The sequence below is a fragment of the Ursus arctos genome, unplaced genomic scaffold (genome assembly GCF_023065955.2).
Source record: "Ursus arctos isolate Adak ecotype North America unplaced genomic scaffold, UrsArc2.0 scaffold_8, whole genome shotgun sequence".
NCBI lineage: Eukaryota > Metazoa > Chordata > Mammalia > Carnivora > Ursidae > Ursus > Ursus arctos.
The window spans coordinates 13,438,421-13,451,538 of NW_026623100.1; the positions used below are offsets into that span (position 1 = coordinate 13,438,421).

At 43.4% G+C, this 13,118-nt stretch overlaps 1 protein-coding gene across 1 annotated transcript in view; it reads left to right on the forward strand.

The window, feature by feature from the left end:
- The first annotated feature begins 9,592 nt into the window (after nucleotides 1–9,592).
- The window catches only part of SLC3A1 (solute carrier family 3 member 1), a 35,645-nt gene continuing 32,119 nt past the window's right edge, over nucleotides 9,593–13,118 (forward strand). Inside the window, exon 1 of the mRNA XM_026486771.4 lies at nucleotides 9,593–11,408. Coding sequence (XP_026342556.2) covers nucleotides 10,991–11,408 — 418 coding nt within the window. The 5' untranslated portion in view covers nucleotides 9,593–10,990. The remainder of the gene's footprint in view (nucleotides 11,409–13,118) is intronic.

Genomic DNA, 13,118 nt, shown 5'->3' on the forward strand with positions numbered 1-13,118 from the left:
GGGCTACAGGTTTGTTTGTTTTTTTCATTAAAACCTTTTTTTCAGTTTGAAAATCTGATCTATACATAAGGCCTGTTATAGAAAGAAAGCTCAAACTTCAGGCAAAGACGGACAGTCATATTCGGTCACACAGAGGGCCCTTCGAGGAGGTCGGGGGGATGTTGTACAGAGCCTCTCAAACGTGGGTTTGAATTACTTGCCCACATATAAAATTTGGGGACTTCTACATATGAACGCAGATTTTCAGCTTCTCTGGAACTTAGATCTGTCAAGCTCGGTCCTTCATTGTTGCTGGAGCCGAGTGGCCGCCGCCCCGAGCCTTCTGCTCTGCCACCAGCCTGCTGCTTTCTCCTGTGCCCCACGCTGCCCGCTCACCGGTGTGTGTCGTCTCAGTCCTGCAGTGCGGGCCGGGACCACAGCGCTGGGTTTACTGGGAGGTGGTGAGAAAGGCAGAAGCTCAGGCTCCACCCAAAACCTACCGAATCAGAATCTGCATTTTGACAAGAGCTGCGGAAGATTCCTCCCCAGATCAGTGTTTGCCCAGCCGTGCCCAAGAGGATCCCCAAGCTCCTTTCCCCACGCGATTCGGAACGTGGACCGTTGGCAGAGCCCTGGCCTGCTCTGTGCTAACAGGTGCCGCACTCAGTCATCAGAGTGGGAGGGCCAGATAAAATCAGACTTTAAAGTAGCTGAAATTTGGGCACCTGGGTGCCTCAGGCGGTGAAGCGTCTGCCTTCTGCTCAGGTTATGATCTCAGGGTCCCAGGTCGGACTCCCTGCTCAGCGGGGAGCCTGCTTCTCTCTCTTCCTTTGCCTGCCGCTCCCCCTCTCTTTCAAATAAATAAAATCTTAAAAAAAAAAGTAGCCAAAATTATGAGGATGAATATACAAATGAGTAGGGGGTTCTGGGAGGGCTGAGTGTCCACAGGAGAGATACTGGTGGTGGGGGAAGGCGGTTGGAGCAGGGCCTCAGGAGAGGTGGGAATGAACGTCCAGAACGAGGTGTTCACAGTCCGCAGGGAGGGAACGGTGAGCATCACTGGTTGACGGGAGCAGAGGGCCTGATCTGGAGATATTAAAAGAGAAGTAAGAATAGAACACAGAGTGGGCATAGACTGAAGCTTAGGCTTCTAGGCCAAGATAAGTGACTTTGTTCTTATAGTGAGAAGCCACTGAAGGCTGGAGAGTCTCAGTACGAGGGTTATCGTGGTCTGGCAGATTGCGCAGGGCTGTAGTTTAAAGGGACACATTCACAACGGGTTTCGGTGTAGGCCTAGCTGTGGGTAAAGCCATTTCCTTAAAGTATGACATGTTTTCTGTCTTTTCTACCTATACCGGCACTTTGTCCTTTGATCTGTGTTCTCAGAGACCCCGATCCAGCGCCCAAAACCGTGCTGAATATTTCCTGGCTTTGAGTCAGGCCTCGCTAAGAGAGTGCCCATTAAAGGTCAGGGCGACAGAGAGCCCCACCCATCCCCAGAATACTGGGTTTGGCCGGGGAGTGGAGGGATTCATTCAACATCAACAGCCCCATGTCCCCAGCTTCCCATTGCAGAGAATGGCGATCGCGTCCCCGGGAAGTTCTACTGCACCGTGTTCTGGGACAACGGTAGCTCTTGATTCATGATCTTTGAACTTGGAGCAAGACCCTTTGTGGCAGGACAGTGTCTACCGGTGCTGATAGCTACACGTTTTCCGGAGCAGCTCAGTGTGTCTGAATTTGAAGTATTTGTCCCAGGGTAGGGAACTTGGCGTTTAACCGTTGGGTGACCTTTTTCAATAGAACTTTGTTAAAGACCAGATATGGGTCATTATTTCTTTTGTGATTCTGGACTTTTTTTTTCTTTTTTTGAGAACCATCTTTAAGCAGTAAATAATCGAGATACCCTAAGGTTCAAACACTTTATAAATCCGCCCATTACACTGTGGATTCATTACACTGTTGGCCAGTGATGTCACATAAGGACATTATTATGCTTTTTTGTTTGTGTGTCTGTTGTTTTGTTTTTTCATGTCTGGAGGATAGGCCACCAGGAAAGCACAGTGGTGAAGTGTTACTATTAATAGCAGTTGCTCTGCGTTGACCATGGCCACCGACATCCCCTGGCTGTGACTGTCACAAATTTGGGCCTGAGATACACAGAAACATGCCTCCCATCAGGCTGAAGCGTTAGCTCAGGGCTGCACCTGGTGCTCTAAGTGCCTGTTGGGAATACAAATTAAACATTGTTACAATTCAACAACAACAGCAAAATCAAATAGCCTGATTAAAAAGGGGGGCAAAGGACCTGAAGAGACATCTCTCCAAAGATGTTACACAAATGCCAGCAAGCATATGAAAGATGCCCAATAATCATCAGGAGAACACAAATCAAAACCACAATAAAATATCAGCTCCCATCCATTGGGATGGCTACTCTACAAACAAAACAGCAAGTAGTTAGTGTTGGCAAGGACGTGGAGGAGCTGGAACCCTTGCGCACTCTTGGTGAGATTCCGTAACGGCACAACCGCTGTGGAAAGCAATATGGCGTCTCCTCAAAAACTTACAACTGGAATTCCCGTATGACCCGACAGTCCCACGTCTGGATACAGATCCACAAAAATTAAAAGTAGGCTCTTGAAGACATCTTGGCACAACGACGTTCATAGCAGCAGCCTTCACAATACTCAAAAGATGGAAGCAACCCAAATATCCGACAGGTGAATGGATAAGTGAAATGTGGTATTACGTGCAATGGGATCTTACTCAGTTTGAAAAAGGGAGGGGAATTCTGACACAGGCTACACCATGGACGGACCTCGAGGATGTTATCCCAAGAGAAGTAAGCCAGTCATGGAAACCGTATGATTTCACTTATAAGAGGTATCTAAAGTAGTCAGATTCATGGGGACTGAAAGTAGAATGGTGGTTACCAAAGGCTGAGGGGAAGGAGAAAAGTTGTTTAATGGGTGTGTAAAGTTTCAGATTTGCAAGATGAAACAATTTCTGGAGATCAGTTTCACAACAATCTGAATATACTTAACACTACTGAACCGTACCCTCGAAAATGGTAAGACGGTCTATCTTAATGTGTTTTTTCATCACCATTGAAAAAAATGTTCAGCACATGAGAGATTAATTGCGTTACTATCCCAGGTAGTGGCTTCCCTGTATCCATGTCCTTTGCCCCAGAACTTCACACATGGACTCTGGGCTTGGTACATACAGTACAGTCCAAAAGGGGGGCTATGGGACTTCTGAGGCTGGTCACAAAAAGCATAGAGTTGCTGCCTTGCTTGCTTTCTTTGGATGGGACCCTCACATGTGGGACCAAGTCAGAATGCTATGAGGAAGCTCGAAGTAGCCCATATGGAAAGACTACATGGAGAGAAGCGGGACTCCCTGGCTGAAGGCCCACATCAACTTCACTGAAAAGATGGGTGGATGGCAAGTAAGCCCTGAGAAGATCCCCAACATCATTAGTAATTAGGGACGTACGCATCAGAATCACAATGAATACCACTCCCTACCTCCTAGAGTCACTAAAATTAAGCCTAGTGAACTTAGCAAGTGCTGGCAAGGATGTGCGGGAACTGGGGCTCTCATATGCTGCTAAGGGTAATATAAAATGGTGCAGCCACTTTCTAAGACAGTTTGGTAGTTCCTTAAAAGGTTAAACATATACCTCCCATATGATCCAGCCATCCTGCTCCTAGGTATTTACCCAAAAGAAAAGCCATAGCCTTACAAAGACCTGTATGTGATTGTTCATAGCAGTTTTATTTATCATAGTAAAAAACTGGAAAAACAAAACCCCAAGTGTTCAGTTATAAGATTTTATTTATTACTTATTTGAGAGAGAGAGCGAGAGAGCGCATGAGCAGGGGGAAGGGCAGCAGGAGAGGGAGAAGCAGACACCCCACTGAGCAGGGAGCTCCAGGTGGTGCTTGATCCCAGGACCCTGGGATCGTGACCTGAGCCACGCAGACATTTAACTGACTGAGCCACCCAGGCGCCCCCTCAGTGTTCAATTATAAACAATGGTACGTTCATACAATGGGATTCTACTCAGAGGTAAGAAGGAATGTGCTATACAACCTCGAGATCCCACTCTACCCTTAACATCTAAAACAGTAACAACACTAAATGTTGGTGAGGGAGGAGAGTAAGAACTCTTTTCATCGCTGGGGGGAATGCAAAATAGTACAGCCACTTTGGAAGACTACTGGTCAGTTATGCAGGTGATGGACGTGTTCATTATTCTGAGCGTGGCGATGGTTTCAGAGATGCATACACGTGTTAAAACTTACCAAATTATATACTTTAAATGAGTGCGGTTTATTGTATGTCCGTTACCCTTCAGTAAAGCCGTTTTTCAAAGGCCAGAACCAAACAGTAAGCCAACCATTTATTAATTTTCATGACACAACAGTTGATGAGCAGTTTGGCTGACCTGGACTGGGTGGCCTCCACTGATCCCGGCTGAGCTTGCCCAAGCGTCTGTGCTCAGTTGGCCGGCTGCCTGGGGCCTGGCCGGTCTAGAGACTCTAAATGGGCAGACCGCACACTCCGTCACACATCTGCCACCTCCCTCCTTCACCCTTCAGCGGGCCAGCTTGTGGTGATGGCAGAGGTCCGAAAGAGGAGCAGGAATGCACAAGCAATTTTTAAAGCTGCTTTTTGTGTAGTTTGTTACTGTCCCATCGGCCAAAGCAAGCCCCATGTCCAAGTGCAGGCTCAGTGTGTATGTTAAGGGTCTAAGAAATGGGGGGCTAAAGGCACGCGTACAGGGATGCAATTCATGCATCATGCACCGTAACTATGTTTTAATTTACATTTCTTTAGTTCCATCAAGAAAGGACTTTTATGCAACGACTTTTATGTGATGTTAATTTCTTATCTATAATTTACAACCTCTTTTAATCTCTTACTGAATGTAATTTAGCTATCGATTTGTATGTTTGCATTAATTCTTTGTATTTGAAACATAGTAAGGCTTTGTTGTGACATTTGTTACACTCTCATATTCTGTTCACGTTTCTTTTGCCATTTGCAGAGTTATATTTGGTCATAAAAATGTTTTAAAATAGTCTAACTTGAAGCAAAAAACATGTTTAAAGGGTCTCCTTTGATTTCAGTGGTGACGTAAGTTTCACTCATGTAAGTTTCATTATCCCTAGCGGGATAAATCCATTTTTTGTTTCCTTCTAATTAGAACTGTTTTAAAAAAAGCATTTTACTCTGACCATTTTTTATAACCAAGTTAAATGTTACAGTTGAGGTAGCAGAGGTCTTAGCTAAGCGGGCGATGGGTCCAAGATCCACGAGCACGCGGTGGAGGCATGATTGCCTCTCACTTCCTCTGACTTCATACCTCACTCATTAAACTGTACCACGGCAGGAACATTTGGCCAGGTGATAAAAATCTCCATTTCTGTGCAGAATGTACTTTCTACTTTTTCCCTCCCTCTTCCTCCTCCTCCTTCAGCATAGAGTTCCGTGTCTCCGTCTTTAAGTGACTATTCTTTTATTCATTTGATAACGTGCCAGGCACTGAGCCAGAGGCTGGGATCTTAGAGGCAACTTTGCAGCAGGTCCCACCCTCGGTTCACAGAGGCTATAAATAGGTGAATGCAATATGCAAAATCGTTCTTCTCTTTCAAATGTTCACAAACCTGACAGGTTATATGTTGCATGTCACTTCGGTGGGTTTGCTGCTGAGAGGACATCTTTATGATATGATGACTTTAAAATGCATTCTATCTATATATTTTTCCCCACTATTACTACTTCTGTGGGTTTGTTTCTTTGTTTACTCACAGGGTGTTTCTGGATCTTTTGGGATTCCCCAATATTCCATCTCCTGTTTTCTAGATATTTCTTCTTTGTTTTATTAGCATGATTGTGTAAGTCACATGGGATTTGAATTTACAGAACAGGTTTATCTTCATGATCTCTGATTCTTGGTCCTGATTATCTGTGTAGCCTCTTAAGGCTTCCTTAGTCGGTCTGTTCCTTATTCACATTTAAAAGTTGTAACAGTAGGGTGTTTGGTTTTCTGCAATCGATATTTCGTTTTAAAATCTCCTTGAAAGTAAGTGATACTGATACTTCTGTACTTGAAATTCTTACCTTTCTGGGTGTCTTGTCTAGATTACTGCCAACTGCCTCTTCTGTCCAGTGTTTTGGTATTGGGTCATTGAATTCTTTTCTGTTTTCTTTTCTGCTTCTTAAAGTTTGCTTTTTTTCTCTTTCCTTTAGATATGAGTATGGGGTGTTTATGAATTTTGGGTGGCTGTTGCTAGGAGAAATCACCTTTTTTTTTTTTTTAAGATCTTATTTATTCATTTGACAGAGAGAGAGAAAATACAAGCAGGGGGAGCAGCAGGCAGAGGGAGACGCAGTCTCCCCGCAGAGCAGAGAACCTGACATGGGGCTTGATCCCAGGGCCCTGGGATCATGACCCGAACTGAAGGCGGACGCTTAACCGACTGAGCCACCCAGACGCCCCTATGCCATAATTTATTTAAATTATTCTCTAGTGCTGTATATTTAGATTATCTCCAATTTTGTTGCAGTGTACATCTTTGTGCATGTATCTTCTTGGTTCCATCTTCGAGGTAAGGTTTCAGCAGTGTAATTTCCAAGTCAAAGGTTATATAATTTCTTTTTTTTTTTTTTTTTAAGATTTTATTCATTTATTTGACAGAGCACAAGCAGGGGGATTGGCAGAGGGAGAGAGACAAGCAGGCTCCTAAGCAGGGAGCCTGACATGGTGCTCCATCCCAGGACCCCGGAACCAAGTGGATTCAGGCTCAACCGACTGAGCCACCCAGGTGCCCAAAGGTTACGCAATTTCTAATTTTGACGTATACGCCCAAATTGTTCTACACCAAGGTTGCTCTACTTGTGCGTGAGTGCATGAGGGCTGGTTCCCTATATACTTTCAGAGGCTGGGTATTATCAAGGTCTTTCATTTTTGCCAAAATGATAGTTTAAAAATAGTGTATCTTTTTAATTTTTGTATCTACTTATTTAATTTTGGGTGAAATTTACATTTTTTGTTCACTAACCACTTGTATTTTTTTCCTGTCAACTGCTTATATCCTTTGTCCATTTTTCTATGTTTTGGTGTCAGTTTGTACGGTCCGTTTCTGTATTATGGAAATCAGCTTGTCATATGTGTTTGCCATTTGCCTTTTATCTTTGTGGATTGTTCTGTTTTTATTTTTATTTTTGTAAAGATTTATTTATTTGAGAGAGAGAGAGAATGCAAGTGGGGGGAGGGACAGAGGCAGAGGGAAAAGCAGGCTCTCTGCTGAGCAGGGAGCCCAATGCGGGCCTCGATCCCAGGACCCTGAGATCATGACCTGAGCCCAAGGCAGATGCTTAACTGACTGAGCCACCCAGGCGCCCCTAGAACTTATTTGATGTAAGGAATAAGGAAAGCTATATGGTTTTGCTTTCTTTTTCAAATAGCTGGCTAGTCGCCCAAGATCACTTACAAAATAATCTTTCTTTTCCTTTTTTTTTTTTTTAAAGATTTTATTTATTTATTAGAGAGAGAGAGACAGCCAGCGAGAGAGGGAACACAAGCAGAGGGAGTGGGAGAGGAAGAAGCAGGCTCATAGCGGAGGAGCCCGATGTGGGGCTCGATCCCATAACACCGGGATCACGCCCTGAGCCGAAGGCAGAAGCTTAACGACTGAGCCACCCAGGCGCCCCAATAATCTTTCTTTTCCTGATTTAAAATATTGCCTTTTCATATTCTAAATTCCCTTCTGAATAGGAATCTGGTGTTAGTGACTCCAGTCTGCTCAGTCGATCATTTGACCTGTCCCTTCTTTCATACCAACTCCTTATTTTACTGGAGTTTGTATTTTGAAATCTGATGGATCTGGCTTCATTTATTACTCTGAAAATGTTAGAACTCATGATACACATTGCAAATTACTTTCTAGAATTAGGATGTTAATTTACACTAGACACTTGCCAGCACTATTATCTTTTAGAAGTTCTTTGCCAATGTGATTGAAAATGCTATTTGTTTCTCTGATATTAGTGAGTCGATTTGTGTGACATGTCTTTATATTTTCCCTGAGTTTTCTACTGACGTATTTTTTAATTGATATCATGAAATTTCATATATATATATATATATATATATATATATATATATATATATATATATGTAAAGCCCAACAATACATATGTACCTTTAATGTTAAAGACGTAAGTTCTTTGGCAGATTTATTGCCAATATATTTCCCACCTTGGCAGTATGCTCTTCAATCAGTACACTTTGTGATATGATAAATTCAAAAATTTTATTCAATCTATTCAAGCAATCTTTTGTGATTGCTTTATTTTTTTAAAAAGTCCTCCTACCAAAGACCAGATAATCATTCAATTGTTTTTAGTTTTTATTTATTTTTTTAAAGATTAAAAAAAATTTTAAGTAATCTCTATGCCCAATGTGGGGCTCAAACTCATGACCCTGAGATCAAGAGTTGCATACGCTTTCAACTCAGCCAGCCAGGTGCCCCTAATTCAATTGTTTTTATTTTTTATTTTTTTCAATTGTTTTTAAAAGATTCCAGGGTGCCTGGGTGGCTCAGTTGGTTAAGCGTCTGCCTTCAGCTCAGATCATGATCCTGGGGTCCTGGGATCGAGCCCTGCATCAAGCTTCTCCCTCTGTCTCTGCCTGCCATCCCGCTGCTTGTGCTCTAATCAAATAAGTAAAATCTTAAAAAAAAAAAAAAGATTCTAGTTTGCATGTTCTGGAAACTCAAAGTATTATTGTTACTTTAAAATGTAGGGGAGTTGTTATTTTAAATAAAATGTAGAGAAGTAGAAGGGCCACCTGACTGGCTCAAGTCCGTAGAGCATGTGACTCTTGATCTTGGGGGCATTAGTGCGAGCCCCACCCTGAGTGCGGAAAAGTTGAAATGGAACATTTTTGTCATGGAGGCATATTGCTGGATATATATTCTCTGCATATATATGATGATATATTTAGAATTTAAGGATTTATAACTAAAAGCTATTTTTTATGATTTAAAATTATTTTAAAACTATGAGTATTTTTGCACATTGTTTTTTCCCCAAACAGTAACTGAATTTCAAGAATTAGATCTCTGTGTGAAAATTACTGTTATGCTTTTGAGAGGTAAAGCAATTTCAAGACATAATGTTAAATTCTTTTGATTGCTAAGAGACATACAATGTGCATAATTAATAATGAGAGATGCCAGTTACTGGGTGCATTCAATGAGCTAGGTATTGGGATTTACTCATTTAAAAAAATAACCTGGATAAAATCAAATGGTTTATTCCTCTGTGCCATACACTGCTTCTAAGTCATTCTAACAAAAAACAAAACCCCAGCGATGTTAGGAATTCATATAGCTTTATTTAAAGAAGAAAAATTCTTGTTATCTGATCAAATGAGTCATAAGGTTGTTTAAATGCCTTGATTAAATGGGAACCATGAATCATCACATTCTTGGAAGACTTGCAGAATCTTCTAGGAAAGCACACCTAAATTTAATGAAGTTGCCTTAAAGTTGCAAATATTGTGTTTTGCACTTGTCAATGATTAAACAACTTTTTTTTTTTTTAAGATTTTACTTATTTGTTTTAGAGAGTGAGCGAGCATGAGTTGGGGGGAGGGCCAGAGAGAGACTCTCAAGCCGACTCTGTGCTGAGCGTGGGACTCAACCCCGGGCTTGATTCCACAACCCTGAGATCGTGACCTGAGCAAAATAAAGAGTTGTCCGCTTAACTGACTGAGCCCCCCAGGCGCCCCTGATTGACTCTGAAATGAAGGTATTAAGTGCAGTTATATTTACCTATAGTTAAGCACTTGAACTTGCAAGACATGGAATCCTGTCTCCCCATCTCCCCTCCCCCAGCCTCAGAAAGTGCTTCCAGGAATGGAAGGTGAGAAACAGAGAGCAAGACCAAAGGCGCCTGGGGTCCAACAGAGTGTACAAGTGGTTATTTATACAGTTGGCCTGAACTGAGATAAAATGAAGTTGGCTTCCATAACAAAGTGTTGTTCCCTGCCTCCAGACATTCTTCCTCTTGGATTTGTAGGAAGAAGACAGACCTTCAAAACAAGACATAAAGAAGAGCCTGTTGCCCCCTGCAAAATGCAGTTATTTGTCTCTTTTTCTCGAACCTAGCTAAAACAAACATGTCTATGCTGGTTTCTTTTTATTGTGGTAAAATACACATAACATAAACTTTACCACTTTAACTATTTAAGTACACAATTCAGAGGCATTAAGCACATTTACATTGTTGTGCAACCGTCCCCACCACCCAGCTCCAGAACTTTTTCATCCTCCCAAATGGAGGCTCTGTGCCCAGTGACCAATGACACCCCATTTCTTCCTTCCTTCTAACCCCCAATAACCACGCTTCTACTCTCTCTGTCTCCATGAATTAGTCTCCGGGGCCTGATAGAAATGGAATCGTACACTCTCTGTCCTTTTGTAACTGGCTTCTTTCCCTGAGCATAATGTCTTCAAGGTCCATCCATGGTGTAGCCTACAACAGGCTTTCCTTCCTTTTCACGGCTGAGTAATATTCCATTGCATGTCTATATCACATTTCGTCCATTCATCTCTTGGACACTTGGCTTGTTTCCACCTTTTGGCTGTTGTGAATAATGCCGCTGTGAACACGGGTGCACTCAGTCCAGCAGCATCTTGAATTGCTGTGGAACCCTGCCTCCTCTTCCAGTTCCTCTATCCCCCTGTCCCAATCCAGGTCTGACTCCCTCCGTGTTGGGGCTGCAGCCACAACAGCCTCAAGGGCTGATGTACAGAGAACTTTTAAAAATCCCTTTTACCTTTACCCTTTCTTGTTTGGCTGGACTTTGTCCAGCCGGGTTTATTTATAAACCATGAAAGCTCATTAACACCACCAAGCATTCCAGCCGGCCGCCTCGCCACCTTTGTTATTGCAGGAAGGCACGCTGAAGGGATCGGGCCGGTGGGACATGGCTGAGGATAAAGGCAAGAGAGACTCCGTTGGAATGAGTCTGCGGGGATGCCAGACAAACAACGGGTTTGTGCAGAACGAAGACATCCTGGAGAAGGAGCCGGCCCCGGGCAGCCCGCCGGACAGCGCAGTGGCCATCCCGGGCCCCGCGGAGCCCACCTTGCAGGGCGCCCGGCCGTACGCGGGCATGCCCAAGGAGGTGCTGTTCCAGTTCTCCCGCCAGGCCCGCTACCGGGTGCCCCGGGAGGTGCTCTTCTGGCTCACGGTGGCCTCGGTGCTTGTGCTCACCGCGGCCACCATAGCCATCATTGCCGTCTCGCCCAAGTGCCTGGACTGGTGGCAGGCGGGGCCCATGTACCAGATCTACCCGAGATCCTTCAAGGACAGTGACCAGGATGGGAACGGAGACCTGAGAGGTGAGTGCTGGCCCGGATTCGGGTGGGGCCGGGATGAGGTTGCTTTATGGCTCTCAGTCCTCAAAACCAAATTGTGTGCGGTTTGTGCCCTAAGCACATTCCGTTGTGACTGGTCACACTGAGTGTCTCCCTGTTTATGGTTTTGTTTTTAAAGATTTTATTTATTTATTTGACAGAGAGACAGCCAGTGAGAGAGGGAACACAAGCAGGGGGAGTGGGAGAGGAAGAAGCAGGCTCATAGCGGAGGAGCCTGATGTGGGGCTCGATCCCATAACGCCGGGATCACGCCCTGAGCCGAAGGCAGACGCTTAACAACTGCGCCACCCAGGCGCCCCTGTTTATGGTATTTGAAAAGCCATTCAGTACAACCCAGCAGTTCTTCACATGACAAAAGGCTGCTTACTGGAGGCTTTGAGCCCCCAACAGGTTGTTTCATTTATTGCCCACTAAGTACATATGCTTAACTAATCGATTCTAACTTCTGACATGGAGTAGATTTCCTTCTCAACTGCTTCCTGCCTCTGTGCACCTTCCAGTTGATGTCTTCCGAGTGGCGCTTTAGAATTACTTTCCCAGTATCTGTAGGAGCTAGTTTGGTAATCTGGCTGGGCGTTTCTTATTAGTGCATAAAGCGTAGGAAAAAGTGAAGTCCTATCTTTAAAAGGTATATAGGCTGAGCTTTAAAGTTTAAATCCTGAGAGATGAAAGGGAAAAGGGCATTAGCAGGGTGTGTTGGACATTACGTGAATTGAGGATTATTTAAAATAATATCCCTATTAGTAAAAACAAAATGAAACACAAAGTAAAAAATTACTTTTTAAAGTTATGCCAATAATTTCCAAGTGAGTTATGTGTAGAATATCCTTACACTTTATTGCTCAAACCAGGACACTTTTTTTTTTTTTTTAAAGATTTTATTAAGTAATCTCCACACCCAAGGTGTGGCTTGAACACAACCCTGAGATCAAGAGTCGCATACTCTTCTGACTCAGCCAGTCAGGTGCCCCCAGGACACTTTTTTTTTTTCCATTTTCTTTCTTTCTTTCTTTCTTTCTTTCTTTCTTTCTTTCTTTCTTTCTTTCTTTCTTTCTTTCTTTCTTTCTTTCTTCTTTCTTTCTTTCTTTCTTTCTTTCTTTCTTTCTTTCTTTCCTTCCTTCCTTCCTTCCTTCCTTCCTTCCTTCCTTCAGAAGGGAGAGAGGGAGGGGAAGGGCAGAGGGAGAGGGAGAGCGAAAATCTAAGCAGGCTCTGCACCACGCGGGGCTCAATCTCACCACCCTGAGATCATGACCTGAGCTGGAATCAGAATTCGGACACTTAACTGACTGAGCCACCCAGGTGCTCCGCCCCCCCAACCCCAGGACACTTTTAAAACTAAAATTTTGCCAGACTGCAAGCATGAGCTGAAACTATCCTGGGCAACTTGGTTGATATGGTCTCCCTAGTTCAGGGTAACAATAAGAAACAAAATAACAAGGCAATTTTTGATAAAAATACTTAGTTTGAAAAAAAATAAAACATTGATTTAATAGAGTGTGGGACCTGGGGATGAGTTTAATCTCACTTTAAAATGTTACAAATAGGAACTTAAAATCTCCAACTGTCCTTCATAATTAATAAAAGGCTTCTTTTCACGCTCATATCAGTTTCTCTTTTTCGTGTCTCCCTGCGTCTTCACCAGTTGAAATGTTATCTGTCCTTCAAGGTGCAGTT